The 22,176-nt window shown below is 43.8% G+C and overlaps 1 protein-coding gene across 1 annotated transcript in view; it reads right to left on the reverse strand.

Annotated features, from left to right (window-relative positions):
• Nucleotides 1–22,176, reverse strand: part of rftn2 (raftlin family member 2) — a 96,998-nt gene that overhangs the window by 28,778 nt on the left and 46,044 nt on the right. Inside the window, exons 2-5 of the mRNA XM_031748252.2 lie at nt 18,827–19,007; nt 16,824–16,932; nt 16,424–16,598; nt 16,012–16,230 (exon numbers count right to left, since the gene is read on the reverse strand). Of these exons, the coding sequence (XP_031604112.2) occupies nt 16,012–16,230; nt 16,424–16,598; nt 16,824–16,932; nt 18,827–19,007 (684 nt within the window). The remainder of the gene's footprint in view (nt 1–16,011; nt 16,231–16,423; nt 16,599–16,823; nt 16,933–18,826; nt 19,008–22,176) is intronic.

Consider the following 22,176-nt stretch of genomic DNA (forward strand, 5'->3'; position numbering starts at 1 on the left):
GATCGGGTTAATCTGATGAAATCCCTTGGAGGAGTTCACAAAGTATGAGGCCTGAAAAGAGGCGAAAAAAGTGGCTAAAATTACACATTAATTTTAAAATGGCTGACTTCCTGTTGGATTTGGGATATTGCTCCAAGAGACTTTTTTGTACATCTTGATATCCTCCATAAGCTTACCAGGTTTCAGACTTATAAATAAAACACAGAGCAGGGGCTGATGTTTTGAAATTTTGTAGGGGGCGCTGTGGAGCCATTTTGCACTATTCAAGGAAAATGATCACATAACAACAAAGCCCTCATCACATTGGAGGTTTGGGCCAAATTCCAAGACTTTTTAAAATTTCCAAGCCCCTCAAAAGCCACTTCATCTTTCATGGTGAACTGCTGCCACCAGGGTGCGCCTGCTCAGTTTAAAGTCACAATTTTCTCACTGAAGCATCATGAGGGACTGATGGTGATATTCACCGCTTTTGAGGTGGCCACGATGAACCTGTGAAAATCAGTACAACAAAATGAAAGACATGACATTTCCTGGTGCCACTAGGTGGCGCTCTACGTATTCCTGACAATGGGCATATCAATCTGTTCAGGGCGGGTCTGACATCATCCCTGTAAAATCTGGTACTGATCAGATTGGATTTCATTGAGTTACACTAATTTGTTTCTTCATGGCGAGACCTCAATGTTCGCCATGCTGCTGGGGTCACACCTTCAGCTAAAAACTCACAGTTTTCTCTGTAACCCAAGACCAACTCCTTAAGGCTTTCCTGGAGAAATTTGAGGCTGCAGATGTCACCCATTACAATACTGTACCCCAAAGTGTAAAACATGACATTTCCTGTTCCCACTAGGTGGCGCTGTCCCTGATGTCAAATATGGCAGTTGAAATATGTTCAGGGTGGAGCCTTATCATATGTGTCCACTTTGGTCAAGGTCGGACAATGTATGACAGAACGAGAGGCAATAAGATTTTCATGGCGAAGTCATCGAATTCGCCGTGGCGCCACGGCCTCACCGTATCCCGAAAACTCAAAGCTCCGCAATTTAACATGGCCCAGGTGTGTAGTTGACACTGACCAAATATGAAGCTTGTACGATGAAATTCCAATGAGGAGTTCGCAAAAGTTCGAGGCATGGAAATGGCAAAATTAGAGCCAAAATGTCACCTTCACTTCCAAATGGCGGACTTCCTGTTGGGTTTAGGCCAATGGTCCCACTGACTTTTTGTTCGCCTTGGCATGATACACATGTGTGCCAAATTTCATACATGTAGCTAAAACGATGTGTTCGTAGGGCTGCATTTAACAAGGCATAGGTGGCGCTACAGAGCCATTTCCCAGTGCTCATATGTAAAACCATTAAAATACAAAATTTTTCACCAGACCTGGCATGTGTGCAAAATTTCATGAGTTTTCGAGCATGTTAAAGCCCTCAAAAGGCCCTTCTTTTGCCTCAAATAATAATAATTTGCCTGAATAATAATAATAATAATAATAAAGCTGCAAGCAGCGCTATGCAGGCGCCCTCGCACTCCGCACGCCGGGCCACGCCCAACACCTACAACCAGCACGTCCGATCTGATGTCACATTGATGGAATTCATGCCTTTAACCACCAGCTAACGATTCATCTCATTCAATCATTATTATAGTCGTCCCACTAGGTGGCGCCTAACCATTACTGACAAATGGGATAACAAACATTTCCGACCTTGAGTCTCATCACGCCTGCGAACTTTGGGAGAGATTGACATTGTGTTTTTGAGTGACAGCAGATTACTGCTTTTTGGCGAGGGATTGAAACTCCACGCGCCGCCATGGCCACCCCGCTTCCCTGAACGTAAAAGCTTCGCAATTTAACATCACAAAGGTCTTTAGATTCCACACACAGGAGATCGGGTTAATCTGATGAAATCCCTTGGAGGAGTTCACAAAGTATGAGGCCTGAAAAGAGGCGAAAAAGTGGCTAAAATTACACATTAATTTTAAAATGGCTGACTTCCTGTTGGATTTGGGATATTGCTCCAAGAGACTTTTTTGTACATCTTGATATCCTCCATAAGCTTACCAGGTTTCAGACTTATAAATAAAACACAGAGCAGGGGCTGATGTTTTGAAATTTTGTAGGGGGCGCTGTGGAGCCATTTTGCACTATTCAAGGAAAATGATCACATAACAACAAAGCCCTCATCACATTGGAGGTTTGGGCCAAATTCCAAGACTTTTTAAAATTTCCAAGCCCCTCAAAAGCCACTTCATCTTTCATGGTGAACTGCGCTGCCACCAGGGTGCGCCTGCTCAGTTTAAAGTCACAATTTTCGCACAGAAGCATCATGAAGGACTGATGGTGATACTCACCGCTTTTGAGGTGGCCACGATGAACCTGTGAAAATCAGTACAACAAAATGAAAGACATGACATTTCCTGGTGCCACTAGGTGGCGCTCTACGTATTCCTGACAATGGGCATATCAATCTGTTCAGGGCGGGTCTGACATCATCCCTGTAAAATCTGGTACTGATCAGATTGGATTTCATTGAGTTACACTAATTTGTTTCTTCATGGCGAGACCTCAATGTTCGCCATGCTGCTGGGGTCACACCCTTCAGCGAAAACTCACAGTTTTCTCTGTAACCCAAGACCAACTCCTTAAGGCTTTCCTGGAGAAATTTGAGGCTGCAGATGTCACCCATTACAATACTGTACCCCAAAGTGTAAAACATGACATTTCCTGTTCCCACTAGGTGGCGCTGTCCCTGATGTCAAATATGGCAGTTGAAATATGTTCAGGGTGGAGCCTTATCATATGTGTCCACTTTGGTCAAGGTCGGACAATGTATGACAGAACGAGAGGCAATAAGATTTTCATGGCGAGTCATCGAAATTCGCCGTGGCGCCACGGCCTCACCGTATCCCGAAAACTCAAAGCTCCGCAATTTAACATGGCCCAGGTGTGTAGTTGACACTGACCAAATATGAAGCTTGTACGATGAAATTCCAATGAGGAGTTCGCAAAAGTTCGAGGCATGGAAATGGCAAAATTAGAGCCAAAATGTCACCTTCACTTCCAAATGGCGGACTTCCTGTTGGGTTTGCGCCAATGGTCCCACAGACTTTTGTGTTCGTCTTGGCATGATACACATGTGTGCCAGATTTCATACATGTAGCTCAAACGATGTGTTCGTAGGGCTGCATTTAACAAGGCATAGGTGGCGCCACAGAGCCATTTCCCAGTGCTCATATGTAAAACATTAAAATACAAAATTTTTCACCAGACCTGGCATGTGTGCAAAATTTCATGAGTTTTCGAGCATGTTAAAGCCCTCAAAAGGCCCTTGTTTTGCCTGAATAATAATAATAATAATAATAAAGCTGCAAGCAGCGGGCCTTATGAGGGCCCTCGCACCGAGGGCTCAAGACTCGCCAGTGCTCGGCACCTGCAAGCAGCGCACGCCGGCCACCAAGCCCAACACCTAAACCAGCACGTCCGATCTGATGTCACATTGATGGAATTCATGCCTTTAACCACCAGCTAACGATTCATCATCATTCAATCATTATTATAGTCGTCCCACTAGGTGGCGCCTAACCATTACTGACAAATGGGATAACAAACATTTCCGACCTTGAGTCTCATCACGCCTGCGAACTTTTGGGAGAGATTGGACATTGTGTTTTTGAGTGACAGCAGATTACTGCTTTTTGGCGAGGGATTGAAACTCCACGTGCCGCCATGACCACCCCTGCTTCCCTGAACGTAAAAGCTTCGCAATTTAACATCACAAAGGTCTTTAGATTCCACACACAGGAGATCGGGTTAATCTGATGAAATCCCTTGGAGGAGTTCACAAAGTATGAGGCCTGAAAAGAGGCGAAAAAGTGGCTAAAATTACACACATAATTTTAAAATGGCTGACTTCCTGTTGGATTTGGGATATTGCTCCAAGAGACTTTTTGTACATCTTGATATCCTCCATAAGCTTACCAGGTTTCAGACTTATAAATAAAACACAGAGCAGGGGCTGATGTTTTGAAATTTTGTAGGGGCGCTGTGGAGCCATTTTGCACTATTCAAGGAAAATGATCACATAACAACAAAGCCCTCATCACATTGGAGGTTTGGGCCAAATTCAAGACTTTTTAAAATTTCCAAGCCCCTCAAAAGCCACTTCGTCTTTCATGGTGAACTGCTGCCACCAGGGTGCGCCTGCTCAGTTTAAAGTCACAATTTTCGCACAGAAGCATCATGAAGGACTGATGGTGATACTCACCGCTTTTGAGGTGGCCACGATGAACCTGTGAAAATCAGTACAACAAAATGAAAGACATGACATTTCCTGGTGCCACTAGGTGGCGCTCTACGTATTCCTGACAATGGGCATATCAATCTGTTCAGGGCGGGTCTGACATCATCCCTGTAAAATCTGGTACTGATCAGATTGGATTTCATTGAGTTACACTAATTTGTTTCTTCATGGCGAGACCTCAATGTTCGCCATGCTGCTGGGGTCACACCCTTCAGCGAAAACTCACAGTTTTCTCTGTAACCCAAGACCAACTCCTTAAGGCTTTCCTGGAGAAATTTGAGGCTGCAGATGTCACCCATTACAATACTGTACCCCAAAGTGTAAAACATGACATTTCCTGTTCCCACTAGGTGGCGCTGTCCCTGATGTCAAATATGGCAGTTGAAATATGTTCAGGGTGGAGCCTTATCATATGTGTCCACTTTGGTCAAGGTCGGACAATGTATGACAGAACGAGAGGCAATAAGATTTTCATGGCGAGTCATCGAATTGCCGTGGCGCCACGGCCTCACCGTATCCCGAAAACTCAAAGCTCCGCACTTAACATGGCCCAGGTGTGTAGTTGACACTGACCAAATATGAAGCTTGTACGATGAAATTCCAATGAGGAGTTCGCAAAAGTTCGAGGCATGGAAATGGCAAAATTAGAGCCAAAATGTCACCTTCACTTCCAAATGGCGGACTTCCTGTTGGGTTTGCGCCAATGGTCCCACTGACTTTTTGTTCGCCTTGGCATGATACACATGTGTGCCAAATTTCATACATGTAGCTAAAACGATGTGTTCGTAGGGCTGCATTTAACAAGGCATAGGTGGCGCCACAGAGCCATTTCCCAGTGCTCATATGTAAAACCATTAAAATACAAAATTTTTCACCAGACCTGGCATGTGTGCAAAATTTTTCGAGCAAGAGTTTTCGAGCATGTTAAAGCCCTCAAAAGGCCCTTTCTTTGCCTAATAATAATAATAATAATAATAATAATAAAGCTGCAAGGGCAGCGATATGAGGGCCCTCGCAAAGCTGCAAGCAGCGATATGAGGGCCCTCGCACTCCCGGCGCGAGCCAAGCCCAACACCTAAAACCAGCGCTCCGATCTGATGTCACATTGATGGAATTCATGCATTTAACCACCAGCTAAAATTTCATCTCATTCAACCATTATTATAGTCGTCCCACTAGGTGGCGCCTAACCATTACTGACAAATGGCATAACAAACATTTCCGAGCTCGAGTCTCATCACGCCTGCGACCTTTGGGAGAGATTGACATTGTGTTTTTGAGCGACAGCAGGTTACTGCTTTTTGGCGAGTGATTGAAACTCCACGCGCCGCCATGACCACCCCGCTTCCCTGAACGTAAAAGCTTCGCAATTTAACATCACAAAGGTCTTTAGATTCCACACACAGGAGATCGCAGAAATCTAATGAAATCCCTTGGAGGAGTTCACAAAGTATGAGGCCTGAAAAGAGGGGAAAATGTCGCCAAATTTACACATTAATTTTAAAATGGCTGACTTCCTGTTGGATTTGGGATATTGCTCCAAGAGACTTTTTTGTACATCTTGATATCTCCAATAAGCTTGCCAGGTTTCAAACTCATACATAAAACACAGAGCAGGGGCTGTTGTTTTGAAATTTTGTAGGGGGCGCTGTGGAGCCATTTTGCGCTGTTCAAGGAAAATGAACATATAAAAAGAAATCCTCATCACATTAGAGGTGTGCGCCAAATTTCAAGACTTTTTAAACTTTTCAAGCCCCTCAAAAGCCACTTCATCTTTCATGGTGAACTGCGCTGCCACCAGGGTGCGCCGCTCAGTTTATAGTCACAATTTTCTCACTGAAGCATCAAGAGGGACTGATGGTGATATTCACCGCTTTTGAGGTGGCCACGATGAACCTGTGAAAATCAGTACAACAAAATGAAAGACATGACATTTCCTGGTGCCACTAGGTGGCGCTCTACGTATTCCTGACAATGGGCATATCAATCTGTTCAGGGCGGGTCTGACATCATCCCTGTAAAATCTGGTACTGATCAGATTGGATTTCATTGAGTTACACTAATTTGTTTCTTCATGGCGAGACCTCAATGTTCGCCATGCTGCTGGGGTCACACCCTTCAGCTTAAAACTCACAGTTTTCTCTGTAACCCAAGACCAACTCCTTAAGGCTTTCCTGGAGAAATTTGAGGCTGCAGATGTCACCCATTACAATACTGTACCCCAAAGTGTAAAACATGACATTTCCTGTTCCCACTAGGTGGCGCTGTCCCTGATGTCAAATATGGCAGTTGAAATATGTTCAGGGTGGAGCCTTATCATATGTGTCCACTTTGGTCAAGGTCGGACAATGTATGACCAGAACGAGAGGCAATAAGATTTTCATGGCGAAGTCATCGAAATTCGCCGTGGCGCCACGGCCTCACAGTATCCCGAAAACTCAAAGCTCCGCAATTTAACATGGCCCAGGTGTGTAGTTGACACTGACCAAATATGAAGCTTGTACGATGAAATTCCAATGAGGAGTTCGCAAAAGTTCGAGGCATGGAAATGGCAAAATTAGAGCCAAAATGTCACCTTCACTTCCAAATGGCGGACTTCCTGTTGGGTTTAGGACATGGCCATAATAGACTTTTTGTGTGCGCTTGGCATGATAGATATGTGTTCCAAGTTTTATACATGTAGGTCAAACCCATCTCGGGGCTGCATTTCATTTTTCATAGGTGGCGCTACTGAGCCATTTTCCCTGTGCTCATGTCACGGACATTAAAATACGTAAATTTTCACCAGACCTGACGTGTGCAAAATTTCAAGAGTTTTCGAGCATGTTAAGCCCTCAAAAGGCCCTTTTTTAATAATAATAATAATAATAATAATAATAATAATAATAATAATAATAATAATAATAATAATAATAAGAAACAGAGCAGATACAATAGGGCCTTCAGACTCTCAGTGCTCGGGCCCCAATAATAATAATAATAATAAGAAACGGAGCAGATACAATAGGGCCTTCAGCCCTAATAATTAAAGCTGCAAGCAGCGATATGAGGGCCCTCGCACCCCGCGCGCCGAGCCAAGCCCAACACCTAAAACCAGCGCTCCGATCTGATGTCACATTGATGGAATTCATGCATTTAACCACCAGCTAAAATTTCATCTCATTCAACCATTATTATAGTCGTCCCACTAGGTGGCGCCTAACCATTACTGACAAATGGCATAACAAACATTTCCGAGCTCGAGTCTCATCACGCCTGCGCACCTTTGGGAGAGATTGGACATTGTGTTTTTGAGCGACAGCAGGTTACTGCTTTTTGGCGAGTGATTGAAACTCCACGTGCCGCCATGACCACCCCGCTTCCCTGAACGTAAAAGCTTCGCAATTTAACATCACAAAGGTCTTTAGATTCCACACACAGGAGATCGCGTAAATCTAATGAAATCCCTTGAGGAGTTCACAAAGTATGAGGCCTGAAAAGAGGGGAAAATGTCGCCAAATTTACACATTAATTTTAAAATGGCTGACTTCCTGTTGGATTTGGGATATTGCTCCAAGAGACTTTTTGTACATCTTGATATCTCCAATAAGCTTGCCAGGTTTCAAACTCATACATAAAACACAGAGCAGGGGCTGTTGTTTTGAAATTTTGTAGGGGGCGCTGTGGAGCCATTTTGCGCTGTTCAAGGAAAATGAACATATAAAAAGAAATCCTCATCACATTAGAGGTGTGCGCCAAATTTCAAGACTTTTTAAACTTTTCAAGCCCCTCAAAAGCCACTTCATCTTTCATGGTGAACTGCGCTGCCACCAGGGTGCGCCTGCTCAGTTTATAGTCACAATTTTCTCACTGAAGCATCAAGAGGGACTGATGGTGATATTCACCGCTTTTGAGGTGGCCACGATGAACCTGTGAAAATCAGTACAACAAAATGAAAGACATGACATTTCCTGGTGCCACTAGGTGGCGCTCTACGTATTCCTGACAATGGGCATATCAATCTGTTCAGGGCGGGTCTGACATCATCCCTGTAAAATCTGGTACTGATCAGATTGGATTTCATTGAGTTACACTAATTTGTTTCTTCATGGCGAGACCTCAATGTTCGCCATGCTGCTGGGGTCACACCTTCAGCGAAAAACTCACAGTTTTCTGTAACCCAAGACCAACTCCTTAAGGCTTTCCTGGAGAAATTTGAGGCTGCAGATGTCACCCATTACAATACTGTACCCCAAAGTGTAAAACATGACATTTCCTGTTCCCACTAGGTGGCGCTGTCCCTGATGTCAAATATGGCAGTTGAAATATGTTCAGGGTGGAGCTTTATCATATGTCCACTTTGGTCAAGGTCGGACAATGTATGACAGAACGAGAGGCAATAAGATTTTCATGGCGAGTCATCGAATTCGCCGTGGCGCCACGGCCTCACAGTAACCCGAAACTCAAAAGCTCCGCAATTTAACATGGCCCAGGTGTGTAGTTGACACTGACCAAATATGAAGCTTGTACGATGAAATTCCAATGAGGAGTTCGCAAAAGTTCGAGGCATGGAAATGGCAAAATTAGAGCCAAAATGTCACCTTCACTTCCAAATGGCGGACTTCCTGTTGGGTTTAGGACATGGCCATAATAGACTTTTTTGTGCGCCTCCGAACGTTAGATATGTGTTCCGAGTTTTATACATGTAGGTCATACCCATCTCGGGGCTCGCTTTTCATTTTTCTAGGTGGCGCTACTGAGCCAATTTTCCTGGACATGTCTCACGGACATTAAAATACGAAATTTTCACCAGACCTGACGCTGTCTGCAAAATTTCATGAGTTTTCGAGCATGTTTAGGCCCTCAAAAGGCCGATTCATTTGCCGAAATAATAATAATAATAATAATAATAATAATAATAATAATAATAATAATAATAATAAGAAACAGAGCAATATAATAGGCCTAATTTTGTAATCGGGCCCTAAATAATAATAATAATAAGAAACAGAGCAGATAATAATAGGGCTGCAAGTGCTCGGGCCCCAAGAAACGGAGCAGATATAATAGGGGCCTTCAGCACTCTCATAAGTGCTCGGGCCCTAATTAAAGCTGCAAGCAGCGCAAGCATGAGGGCCCTCACACCCCGCAAGCCACGCCCAACACCCAAAACCAGCGCGTCCGATCTGATGTCACATTGATGGAATTCATGCATTTAACCACCAGCTAAAATTTCATCTCATTCAACCATTATTATAGTCGTCCCACTAGGTGGCGCCTAACCATTACTGACAAATGGCATAACAAACATTTCCGAGCTCGAGTCTCATCACGCCATGCACCTTTGGGAGAGATTGACATTGTGTTTTTGAGCCGACAGCAGGTTACTGCTTTTTGGCGAGTGATTGAAACTCCACGTGCCGCCATGACCACCCCTGCTTCCCTGAACGTAAAAGCTTCGCAATTTAACATCACAAAGGTCTTTAGATTCCACACACAGGAGATCGCAGAATCTAATGAAATCCCTTGGAGGAGTTCACAAAGTATGAGGCCTGAAAAGAGGGGAAAATGTCGCCAAATTTACACATTAATTTTAAAATGGCTGACTTCCTGTTGGATTTGGGATATTGCTCCAAGAGACTTTTTTGTACATCTTGATATCTCCAATAAGCTTGCCAGGTTTCAAACTCATACATAAAACACAGAGCAGGGGCTGTTGTTTTGAAATTTTGTAGGGGGCGCTGTGGAGCCATTTTGCGCTGTTCAAGGAAAATGAACATATAAAAAGAAATCCTCATCACATTAGAGGTGTGCGCCAAATTTCAAGACTTTTTAAACTTTCAAGCCCCTCAAAAGCCACTTCATCTTTCATGGTGAACTGCGCTGCCACCAGGGTGCGCCTGCTCAGTTTATAGTCACAATTTTCTCACTGAAGCATCAAGAGGGACTGATGGTGATATTCACCGCTTTTGAGGTGGCCACGATGAACCTGTGAAAATCAGTACAACAAAATGAAAGACATGACATTTCCTGGTGCCACTAGGTGGCGCTCTACGTATTCCTGACAATGGGCATATCAATCTGTTCAGGGCGGGTCTGACATCATCCCTGTAAAATCTGGTACTGATCAGATTGGATTTCATTGAGTTACACTAATTTGTTTCTTCATGGCGAGACCTCAATGTTCGCCATGCTGCTGGGGTCACACCTTCAGCTTAAAACTCACAGTTTTCTCTGTAACCCAAGACCAACTCCTTAAGGCTTTCCTGGAGAAATTTGAGGCTGCAGATGTCACCCATTACAATACTGTACCCCAAAGTGTAAAACATGACATTTCCTGTTCCCACTAGGTGGCGCTGTCCCTGATGTCAAATATGGCAGTTGAAATATGTTCAGGGTGGAGCCTTATCATATGTGTCCACTTTGGTCAAGGTCGGACAATGTATGACAGAACGAGAGGCAATAAGATTTTCATGGCGAACATCGAATTACCGTGGCGCCACGGCCTCACAGTATCCCGAAAACTCAAAGCTCCGCAATTTAACATGGCCCAGGTGTGTAGTTGACACTGACCAAATATGAAGCTTGTACGATGAAATTCCAATGAGGAGTTCGCAAAAGTTCGAGGCATGGAAATGGCAAAATTAGAGCCAAAATGTCACCTTCACTTCCAAATGGCGGACTTCCTGTTGGGTTTAGGACAATGGCCCCACAGACTTTTTGTGTCGTCTTGGCATGATACATATGTGTTCCAGATTTCATACATGTAGCTCAAACCCATGTGTTCGTAGGGCTGCATTTTTCAAGGCATAGGTGGCGCCTACTGAGCCATTTCCCCTGCTCATATGTAAACCATTAAAATACGTAATTTCACCAGACCTGGCATGTGTGCAAAATTTCATGAGTTTTTGAGCATGTTTAAGCCCTCAAAAGGCCGATTCATTTGCCTTAATTTGCCTGAATAATAATAATAATAATAATAATAATAAAAACAGCAGATAGCAATTCGCAGAGGGCCTTCGCACTTTGTGCTCGGGCCTCAAGCACGATATGAGGGCCCTCGCTGCAAGCAGCGATATGAGGGCCCTCGCGCGAGCCAAGCCCAACACCTAAAACCAGCGCTCCGATCTGATGTCACATTGATGGAATTCATGCATTTAACCACCAGCTAAAATTTCATCTCATTCAACCATTATTATAGTCGTCCCACTAGGTGGCGCCTAACCATTACTGACAAATGGCATAACAAACATTTCCGAGCTCGAGTCTCATCACGCCATGCGACCTTTGGGAGAGATTGACATTGTGTTTTTGAGCGACAGCAGGTTACTGCTTTTTGGCGAGTGATTGAAACTCCACGCGCCGCCATGACCACCCCGCTTCCCTGAACGTAAAAGCTTCGCAATTTAACATCACAAAGGTCTTTAGATTCCACACACAGGAGATCGCGTAAATCTAATGAAATCCCTTGGAGGAGTTCACAAAGTATGAGGCCTGAAAAGAGGGGAAAATGTCGCCAAATTTACACATTAATTTTAAAATGGCTGACTTCCTGTTGGATTTGGGATATTGCTCCAAGAGACTTTTTTGTACATCTTGATATCTCCAATAAGCTTGCCAGGTTTCAAACTCATACATAAAACACAGAGCAGGGGCTGTTGTTTTGAAATTTTGTAGGGGGCGCTGTGGAGCCATTTTGCGCTGTTCAAGGAAAATGAACATATAAAAAGAAATCCTCATCACATTAGAGGTGTGCGCCAAATTTCAAGACTTTTTAAACTTTTCAAGCCCCTCAAAAGCCACTTCATCTTTCATGGTGAACTGCGTTGCCACCAGGGTGCGCCTGCTCAGTTTATAGTCACAATTTTCTCACTGAAGCATCAAGAGGGACTGATGGTGATATTCACCGCTTTTGAGGTGGCCACGATGAACCTGTGAAAATCAGTACAACAAAATGAAAGACATGACATTTCCTGGTGCCACTAGGTGGCGCTCTACGTATTCCTGACAATGGGCATATCAATCTGTTCAGGGCGGGTCTGACATCATCCCTGTAAAATCTGGTACTGATCAGATTGGATTTCATTGAGTTACACTAATTTGTTTCTTCATGGCGAGACCTCAATGTTCGCCATGCTGCTGGGGTCACACCCTTCAGCTTAAAACTCACAGTTTTCTGTAACCCAAGACCAACTCCTTAAGGCTTTCCTGGAGAAATTTGAGGCTGCAGATGTCACCCATTACAATACTGTACCCCAAAGTGTAAAACATGACATTTCCTGTTCCCACTAGGTGGCGCTGTCCCTGATGTCAAATATGGCAGTTGAAATATGTTCAGGGTGGAGCCTTATCATATGTGTCCACTTTGGTCAAGGTCGGACAATGTATGACAGAACGAGAGGCAATAAGATTTTCATGGCGAAGTCATCGAAATTGCGCCGTGGCGCCACGGCCTCACAGTAACCCGAAAACTCAAAAGCTCCGCAATTTAACATGGCCCAGGTGTGTAGTTGACACTGACCAAATATGAAGCTTGTACGATGAAATTCCAATGAGGAGTTCGCAAAAGTTCGAGGCATGGAAATGGCAAAATTAGAGCCAAAATGTCACCTTCACTTCCAAATGGCGGACTTCCTGTTGGGTTTGGCGCCAATGGTCCCACAGACTTTTTGTTCGCCTTGGCATGATACACATGTGTGCCAAATTTCATACATGTAGCTAAAACGATGTGGGGCTAGGGCTGCATTTAACAAGGCATAGGTGGCGCTACAGAGCCATTTCCCAGTGCTCATATGTAAAACCATTAAAATACAAAATTTTTCACCAGACCTGGCATGTGTGCAAAATTCCAAGAGTTTTCGAGCATGTTAAAGCCCTCAAAAGGCCCTTCTTTTGCCTGAATAATAATAATAATAAATAATAATAATAATAATAATAAGCAGATAATAATAGGGCTTTCGCACTCTCAGTGCTCGGGCCCCAATAATAATAATAAGAAACGGAGCAGATACAATAGGGCTTTCAGCACTTTCAGTGCTCGGGCCCCATTAAAGCTGCAAGCAGCGATATGAGGGCCCTCGCACCCCGGCGCGCGCCGAGCCAAGCCCAACACCTAAAACCAGCGCTCCGATCTGATGTCACATTGATGGAATTCATGCATTTAACCACCAGCTAAAATTTCATCTCATTCAACCATTATTATAGTCGTCCCACTAGGTGGCGCCTAACCATTACTGACAAATGGCATAACAAACATTTCCGAGCTCGAGTCTCATCACGCCTGCGACCTTTGGGAGAGATTGGACATTGTGTTTTTGAGCGACAGCAGGTTACTGCTTTTTGGCGAGTGATTGAAACTCCACGCGCCGCCATGACCACCCCTGCTTCCCTGAACGTAAAAGCTTCGCAATTTAACATCACAAAGGTCTTTAGATTCCACACACAGGAGATCGCAGAAATCTAATGAAATCCCTTGGAGGAGTTCGTCAAAGTATGAGGCCTGAAAAGAGGGAAAATGTCGCCAAATTTACACATTAATTTTAAAATGGCTGACTTCCTGTTGGATTTGGGATATTGCTCCAAGAGACTTTTTTACATCTTGATATCTCCAATAAGCTTGCCAGGTTTCAAACTCATACATAAAACACAGAGCAGGGGCTGTTGTTTTGAAATTTTGTAGGGGGCGCTGTGGAGCCATTTTGCGCTGTTCAAGGAAAATGAACATATAAAAAGAAATCCTCATCACATTAGAGGTGTGCGCCAAATTTCAAGACTTTTTAAACTTTTCAAGCCCCTCAAAAGCCACTTCATCTTTCATGGTGAACTGCGTTGCCACCAGGGTGCGCCTGCTCAGTTTATAGTCACAATTTTCTCACTGAAGCATCAAGAGGGACTGATGGTGATATTCACCGCTTTTGAGGTGGCCACGATGAACCTGTGAAAATCAGTACAACAAAATGAAAGACATGACATTTCCTGGTGCCACTAGGTGGCGCTCTACGTATTCCTGACAATGGGCATATCAATCTGTTCAGGGCGGGTCTGACATCATCCCTGTAAAATCTGGTACTGATCAGATTGGATTTCATTGAGTTACACTAATTTGTTTCTTCATGGCGAGACATCAATGTTCGCCATGCTGCTGGGGTCACACCTTCAGCGAAAACTCACAGTTTTCTCTGTAACCCAAGACCAACTCCTTAAGGCTTTCCTGGAGAAATTTGAGGCTGCAGATGTCACCCATTACAATACTGTACCCCAAAGTGTAAAACATGACATTTCCTGTTCCCACTAGGTGGCGCTGTCCCTGATGTCAAATATGGCAGTTGAAATATGTTCAGGGTGGAGCCTTATCATATGTGTCCACTTTGGTCAAGGTCGGACAATGTATGACAGAACGAGAGGCAATAAGATTTTCATGGCGAGTCATCGAAATTGGCCGTGGCGCCACGGCCTCACCGTAACCCGAAAACTCAAAGCTCCGCAATTTAACATGGCCCAGGTGTGTAGTTGACACTGACCAAATATGAAGCTTGTACGATGAAATTCCAATGAGGAGTTCGTAAAAGTTCGAGGCATGGAAATGGCAAAATTAGAGCCAAAATGTCACCTTCACTTCCAAATGGCGGACTTCCTGTTGGGTTTATGTAAATGGTCCCACAGACTTTTTTGTTCGTCTTGGCATGATACACATGTGTGCCAAAATTCATACATGTAGCTCAACCGATGTGTTCGTAGGGCTGCATTTAACAAGGCATAGGTGGCGCTACAGAGCCATTTCCCAGTGCTCATATGTAAAACCATTAAAATACAAAATTTTTCACCAAACCTGGCATGTGTGCAAAATTCCAAGAGTTTTCGAGCATGTTAAAGCCCCAAAAAGGCCCTTCTTTTGCCTGAATAATAATAATAATAATAATAATAATAATAAGAAACGGAGCAGATATAATAGGGCCTTCAGCACAGTCAGTGCTCGGGCCCTAATAATAATACATGTTACATATAATGTAATTTTAATGAGGTATTTCTGTAGTGCACCCCCTTTCCATGTACTGGAAAGGGGGTGGGATTAAATAAGCTTATGCTTCTTCCTGCTCCCTTTTGAACATGAAGGTTTTTTGTTTGTTTGTTTGTTTCAGGGTTTTTTTTGTAGTTGTGGTTGCTTTGTTTTCCTTTTGTTTTGCTTCGTTTGTTTGTCTCTTTTTTTATTTCTATGTGGTTGTATTTTTTAACATGTTCAAAATAAAGATTCAATTCAATTCAAGCTGAGGTCAGACTAGTTAAACATTTGGAACAGGTTCTGACTTTGGACCCATTTTACACAGTGTTGCTGGACTGGACTTTAGAAGATTGGGTCTGAACTTGGTTTTGGACCATCTTATAACCTCTTTGGGCTGTGACGTTAAACAGGTTTTGACACTTGTTTTGGACATGGTTTAGACTTGGACTGGCTCCTGGCTGTGGCTCTGCTTTGGGGCACAGTAGAATGGTTTGAAACTTGGTTTTGAACCTGACTTTTGGCTTGTTTCAAACTTGGCTTGGGTCTGGATCAGATTTTGCAATGATTTTGAAAGTTGGTGTTGGTTCTGAATCTGAATGGGTTTTAGACCATTTTCAAACTGGTTTAAGTGCTCAAGCCTGCAGAGGACAAACATACATGCGCCACTCCATGCTTTGTTTAACATCCACTATGTTGGTTGTAATGTTGCATCCGAACCATCAGACCAACCTTTAGGTGTGTCCCAGTAAACAAAGGAGTCTACCAGTGACCAGCCTTTGCGATAGTAGGCAGCAGTCAGCTCCAACCAATCAGCCTCCAGAGCACTGACCACGTGGCCTTTCCTGGAGACACGCATGGAGAGTGCCCCCTGGTGGTACTGACAGCCCAGAGAGTCCAGAGGAGCACAGCCAGGAGCCCATGAGTGGAAGAAGACCAGCAACCTCAAATCTGGAAGGAGAAGGAGCAAAAGTATGACTCATTTTACAATTGTTCTTTAAAAAAAAACAAAGCACAAGGTTCAAGGGTGAAATTTTCTCGACCCTTTGGCAGTCTGACACATAACACCATTATTGTCACCATGGATGTGAACCTGAGGTTACACGACCAGTCAGAAAGTCCCCACACAAATATCTTGTCTTACCGGGACTGTAGGTGTTGTCATCCAGCTCTCTGTCTCCAGGCAGTGTTTCAGGAGGTGTTCGTGGAGGCGAGCGACAGGCCCTCTTTGGACTGTGCACCCGGCCATTGGTGATCCCACTCACCTGCTGGAGGACGGAGCCAATGAATCGAACCCCTCCCCGTGCACTGCTGTTCACCTACAGCAAAGATAAATACAGATTAAGAAGTTTAGATGAGGTGAATATATTTTCCAACATTTTCATTGTTTAAAAACCTTTTATAGCCATTAAAAGTATTTATTTATTAATATTTATTGCTTTTATCATACGTTGACCTCCATTGATGTCTTGATCGTAACATATATACTAAAAATCCCTTTTTTATCCTTTGATCTGACTAAAGCACTGGTAAAGATGGCTGACCCTGTCGATGAGTGCTCTGACAGTGTCAGCCGTCAGCGAGTCTCCAGGTAAAGGCCACTCCTCCACCCTCAGCACCGGCACGCTGTGATACATGGATGCTGTCTGCTTACTGAAATCACATAACAAAGATAAGTGTTAGACCCCAGGGAGACTTGTTCAGCAGGTTCAGCTTCTTTCTCCAGGTCAGTGGTGCCAAACCTACTGAACCCATCCAGCTGGAGGTTCAGAGTCCAGCTGTCATTGTCACAGAGCTGCAGACACAAACAAATAAATCATTTACATGCTCAGCAGGCTGCTGCTACTGTAGTGATAAGAGTACGCACAGACAGTTGTAGCACCGTTTCAGCATCAAGGTAAATGTTTCACTTTGTTCTCATCAGTATGAGGAGACAGCGACTCGATACAAGAGCATAATACCACAGTCAGCCCCCCCCCAAAAAAACTATGTATTTTTCGGACCATAAGGCGCATTAAGCGAAACAAAACAGTCAGATAAGTCAAACTTTGCTCAGCTCATTCTTCTTGCTTTCTCCACTTCCGTACCAGTGATTCATTAGTGATTCATTAATGATTCATTAATGTTGAATTCTCTGGCAGCTACTCTATTCCCATGTTCTGGACATGAAAACAGGGTTTGATCTTTGGTTTCGTTCTATAATACTGGACTTATTTTTCTACCAAGGTTTGAACTTTGAGAGAGTTTAAACACGAGAGAAAAGTGTGAAAATGTTCATGCCTGTCTGAGAAAAGTGTATAAAGTGTGTAGTGAGGGGTTTTACAGCCTTAAAGCATCTATAATAACTGTAAAAAATAAAGTTCGCTACTTCGCGGATTTCACCTATCGCGGTTATTTTTAGAACATAACTCCTGCAATAAACGAGGGACCGCTGTACTGGTGTGATTTAAGTGTCTCTTGGTTCTGTCATATTTAAGCTTTTGGTGTTTCGGATAAGCTGGTAATCGTATTTATGATAGTCGTGTTCAGTCTCTCAGTCTCTTATTTATTGTTTCCACATCTCTTTATCGTTGTGTTTAGTGAGTAGTTCAGTCATCTGGTAATCGTGTTTAGTCTCATGGTGGCTCTACTGCAGGCAGAGTAGTCCAGTCTGTTTGGTTTAGTATGTTTAGTCTCTTGGTGTTTTTTTGTGTGACTTGACAGGCGTGTTGGTGGTAATCACATTTAGTTTCATGGTGGCTCTTTTGGACTCTTTGGTGCTTTGCGTCTCTCGCTGGTTGTGTTTCGCAGCACTCCCATTTAGTCTCTTATTGGTCGATTTGTGCGACTTTACAGTCATGTTGCTAATATTCACGTTTAGTTCTTCTGTGGTTGATTTCAGTCTCCTGGTAGTCCTATTTAGTCTGTTCGTGGTTGTTTTGTGTTGCTGGTAATCATGTTTAGACTCTCCTGGTTGTTTTGGCTTCCTTGGTGGCTGTTTTGTTTCTCGGTTTCATGTTTAGTTTCTTGGGAGTTTTTTTCCCCAACAGTAGTCGTGTTTAGTCTTGGAGGTTTCATTTCCCTTTGTAGTTAAGTCATGTTTATTCTGTTTGTGGTCGTTTCAGCTGTGTATGGTGATTCTGGGTCCCTTTGCGACTGTTGTGTGGGTATTGTGGTTTTGACCTTCCTGGTAGTGGTTTTTATGTCTCTTTGTGGTGGTTTTGTCGTCCCCTTGGGTCCCTCAGCCGGAGCCCAGTAGGCTTGAGAGATCAGACATACTGCATCCTCACTGGCTGCTGAGAGATCCCTGTTGCCAGGTGAATTTTAGCCAACAGAAACTGAACAGTAGTCAAACCAAAACACAGTCTCCTCTCTCTGCTAGCACGCAAATCAGACCTCTTACCAGCGATCTGCATTAAATATGCAGCTGACTTCATTTATCTTTCATATACCATCATGGCAAGAGCTTTCTTGGACCATGACTTACAAGAAAAAGAGGGAAAAAAATCAATAATAGGCCAGTTTTAAACTTTAAGATAAAGATGAAGTTGGACTAGGACTGGCGTACCTGGGTCTAGGACGGGCCAGGATGGCGCGGTAGAGCAGGCTGAAGGGAAGCGAGCGGGTCCGACCCACGGACAGGATGATGGGGTGAAGGGCAGCCAGGAGGTAGCCTTGTGTGTAGTATGGCTGTAGGGCCTGAGGCAGCTCAGACAGCGAGGACACATACTGGACTGTCGGACGGCTACCTGCACACACAGACATCATCTGCTCAGTTTTCAAACCTGCACTCACACACATCTGAAGACTTTGACACACGAACCATTTATTGATTATTCATAAGCCAATCCCACTTTTATGACGTCTGAAAATGACATGTGACCACCGGCTCCATCAATCACCTTCCATGATCTACCATCAAATAAACACCTTTCCCCTTACGACTCTGCAGCCTTAAAGGGAAGAGATCGTTTCCAAACTATGCCTGTCTTCTGTCTTCATTTTATCCATTTGTGAACCGTCAGAGGTGCGAAGTGAGCAGAGAGAGCTGGAGAGTTTGTGAATGGCGGAGTCTTGTGCCATTTTTCCTAAAGTCCTGGCTGGAAATCCATGCGGCTATCACCATACTTCCTGTGTCCACAAAGAGCAACTGTTCAGAGGGGTTTGGCTACATGCCGTTTGTGTGCGCACGCACGCACATTTAATGCATTCCAAGATTTTGAGAAACAATTTGCACATTTTGGAGAAAGGATGATTTAAAAAAAAGAAAAGAAAAAAGGAGAGACACGAATGACAAAGTGCCAGATCCTTCAGAGCCTCCTGTTTATACAGTCACATTGTGGAGATTCATTGTTTGTTCTGACAAAACCTCCACTAACTGAGCTTGACTGAGGGTTAGGGCATGTCAGCATCAACACAGCTTTGTGTGTACTTCTCATTATTCTGTGTACGACTCATGTTGTGGGTGGGTACCGTTGTTTAGGGTACATATGCAGAAAATTAATGTGGTTACAGTCTCCTGATGTCAACTCATGTTGCAGGGGAACAGGTTCCCACGAAGTGTATCAGTAGATATTAGGGTGAATACTGGGTTTGAGGCGATTGTATGGCGTGTGTGTGTGTGTGTGTGTGTGTGTGTGTGTGTGTGTGTGTGTGTGTGTGTAACAGTATTACTAATTATGTGTGCCTATGGAAAGAGGCACACATATTACTATTCGTCGGATTCATTATTATGTGTGCCTATGGAAAGAGGCACACATATTACTATTCGTCGGATTTATTATTATTATTATTATTATGTGTGCCTATGCCAAGAGGCACACATATTACTATTCGTCGGATTTATTATTCTTATTATTATTATTATTATTTTCCTTTTCCGCCTGAAATTTTGCAGTGTATCTCGACCCGCAGTTTTTGGACAAGCTTCATATATGTTACCTCATTTTGTGCGGCTGGATCTGGAATGGTGTGCTATGACTTTTGGTGTTTATGAATATTATAGTTTTTTAAATATTAATATTTTAGTGAAAATTTTCCCGCCCTCTGCCAAACAGTTTTGACAATAGGGGTACATATGTTACATCATTTTGTGCGGCTGGCGCTGGGCTAGTATGGTGTGACTTTTGGTGTTTATAACTTTTATAGTTTTTGAAATATTTAGATTTTAGTGCAAATTTAGGGCCAATTTCTAGGCTCCTGAGAAATATTCTGCTTTTGGCACCATAGAAACAGACTTCATTTGTGGTGTCTTGGCTCTCTCTAGTGGTATACGGGAGTAGTACAGCGAAAAAGATTTTATCCTTGTGTTGAAAACTCCATATCCCACAATTCATAGCTACGCCTCTACAGAGTGAACAATGGCGCCACCACTTAATGTTTATATGTCTTTATTCGTGTTTCTAGGTCACAAAATAAGCTTTTAAGATATTTTCAGGCGAGAATGTAGGTGTGTAAACTTCAAATATCTGCTTGTTTTATCAAGACATCCCATATTTAGCGACAGTGCTCTGACTACGTCGGTCCTGCCTGACAGCTAGCGGCCTACCTAGCTGGCTACCTAGCTAGCCTGTCACCGCACTTGGCTGCAAATGGATAGCGAGGGACTCTCTGTCGTTTCCTCCTGGTCTCTACGTAAATGCTCGCACAGAATCGGAGTTACAGCTGGATGTGGAAAAATAACTGAGTTGTTTGGTGGTGCTATAACGCCGAGCTGCAACAGTGGGCAGCTATCCACCGGTGTATGACAGAAAGGACATGTCGCGACCGCCGACGACCGCGTGTTCCGCGACCGCGATCTGACCGTGTTTTGCTAGCGGAGGTCAATCGTGGATCAGGGAAAGCGAAGGCAGGAGCGTGTGAACTGAATTTGAGGTAAAGTTATGACCTGCACTCTATTTGGGTCAGATATAAACCGAGTTTAGGTGTAGTTTATTTAGCAGCAGTTCTCTTATGTGTTTGCTGATAGTCGGCTAGCTTAGCTAGCGCCGCTAGCATAGTTAGCTAACACCGCTAAGCGACCCTTCGTGGAAAAGCACCCAGGCTTGGCTTATATTGAAAGTGGGTGAAACTCAGTGTCAGCACCGGTCGTCGCCCGACAGTATGTGTTTTAGCTGGACTTATTTTTCGTTTATATGGACCGATGATTTATTTATTTATTCATTTTAGTAACGGTATAAACAGTGAAAGGTGGTGGATTGGCCAGATGTAAACTTCAAATATCTGCTCGTGTTACCAAGACATCCCATATTAGCTCTGATGTTTTCGGTGCCTGAAGAGCTAGACAGGTAGCTAGCTAACCCGAGCTGGCTGTCTTTTTGACTCAGGGTCATAGCTGGACTTATTTTTCGTTTTATGAGCCGATGAGGGTTTTTTTAATAACGGTACAAACAGTGAAAGGCGGTGGATTGTCCAGATGCTGGTCGATGTGGAAAAAATAACTGAGTTGTTTGGTGTCGCGTGACGGAGCTACAACCGAGGGCAGCTATCCACCGTGTGTCAGAAAGAACATGCGGGGAACGAGGCGGCGAGAGGATCGCCCGATCGACGGTGGTAGATCGTGGATCAGGGAAACCGAAGGCAGGAGAAAGCGGCGCCGGTCGGAGCGTGAGGTGAACTGGAATTTCAGGTAAGAAGTTATGACCTGCACTCTATTTGGGTCAGATATAAACCGAGTTTAGGTGTAGTTTATTTTCGTTGTGCTGACTTTTTACAATCAGTTATAATAACTCGCGTACTGCGTGGTAGCTAGCACGATGGAGTTTCTATACAGCTGTGTGCCCGCTAAGTTACTGATGTTGAACTTTATGACAGCCTCCCTGTCATTCTCTCGCCTGTTCAAACTTCAGTCATGAAACTGATCAATGATCGACTTTTCTCTCTTGTTTGTTTATCGCGCTAAACAACAGCAGCACGCGT

The sequence above is a fragment of the Oreochromis aureus genome, linkage group 16 (genome assembly GCF_013358895.1).
Source record: "Oreochromis aureus strain Israel breed Guangdong linkage group 16, ZZ_aureus, whole genome shotgun sequence".
In the NCBI taxonomy this organism is placed as follows: Eukaryota; Metazoa; Chordata; class Actinopteri; order Cichliformes; family Cichlidae; genus Oreochromis; species Oreochromis aureus.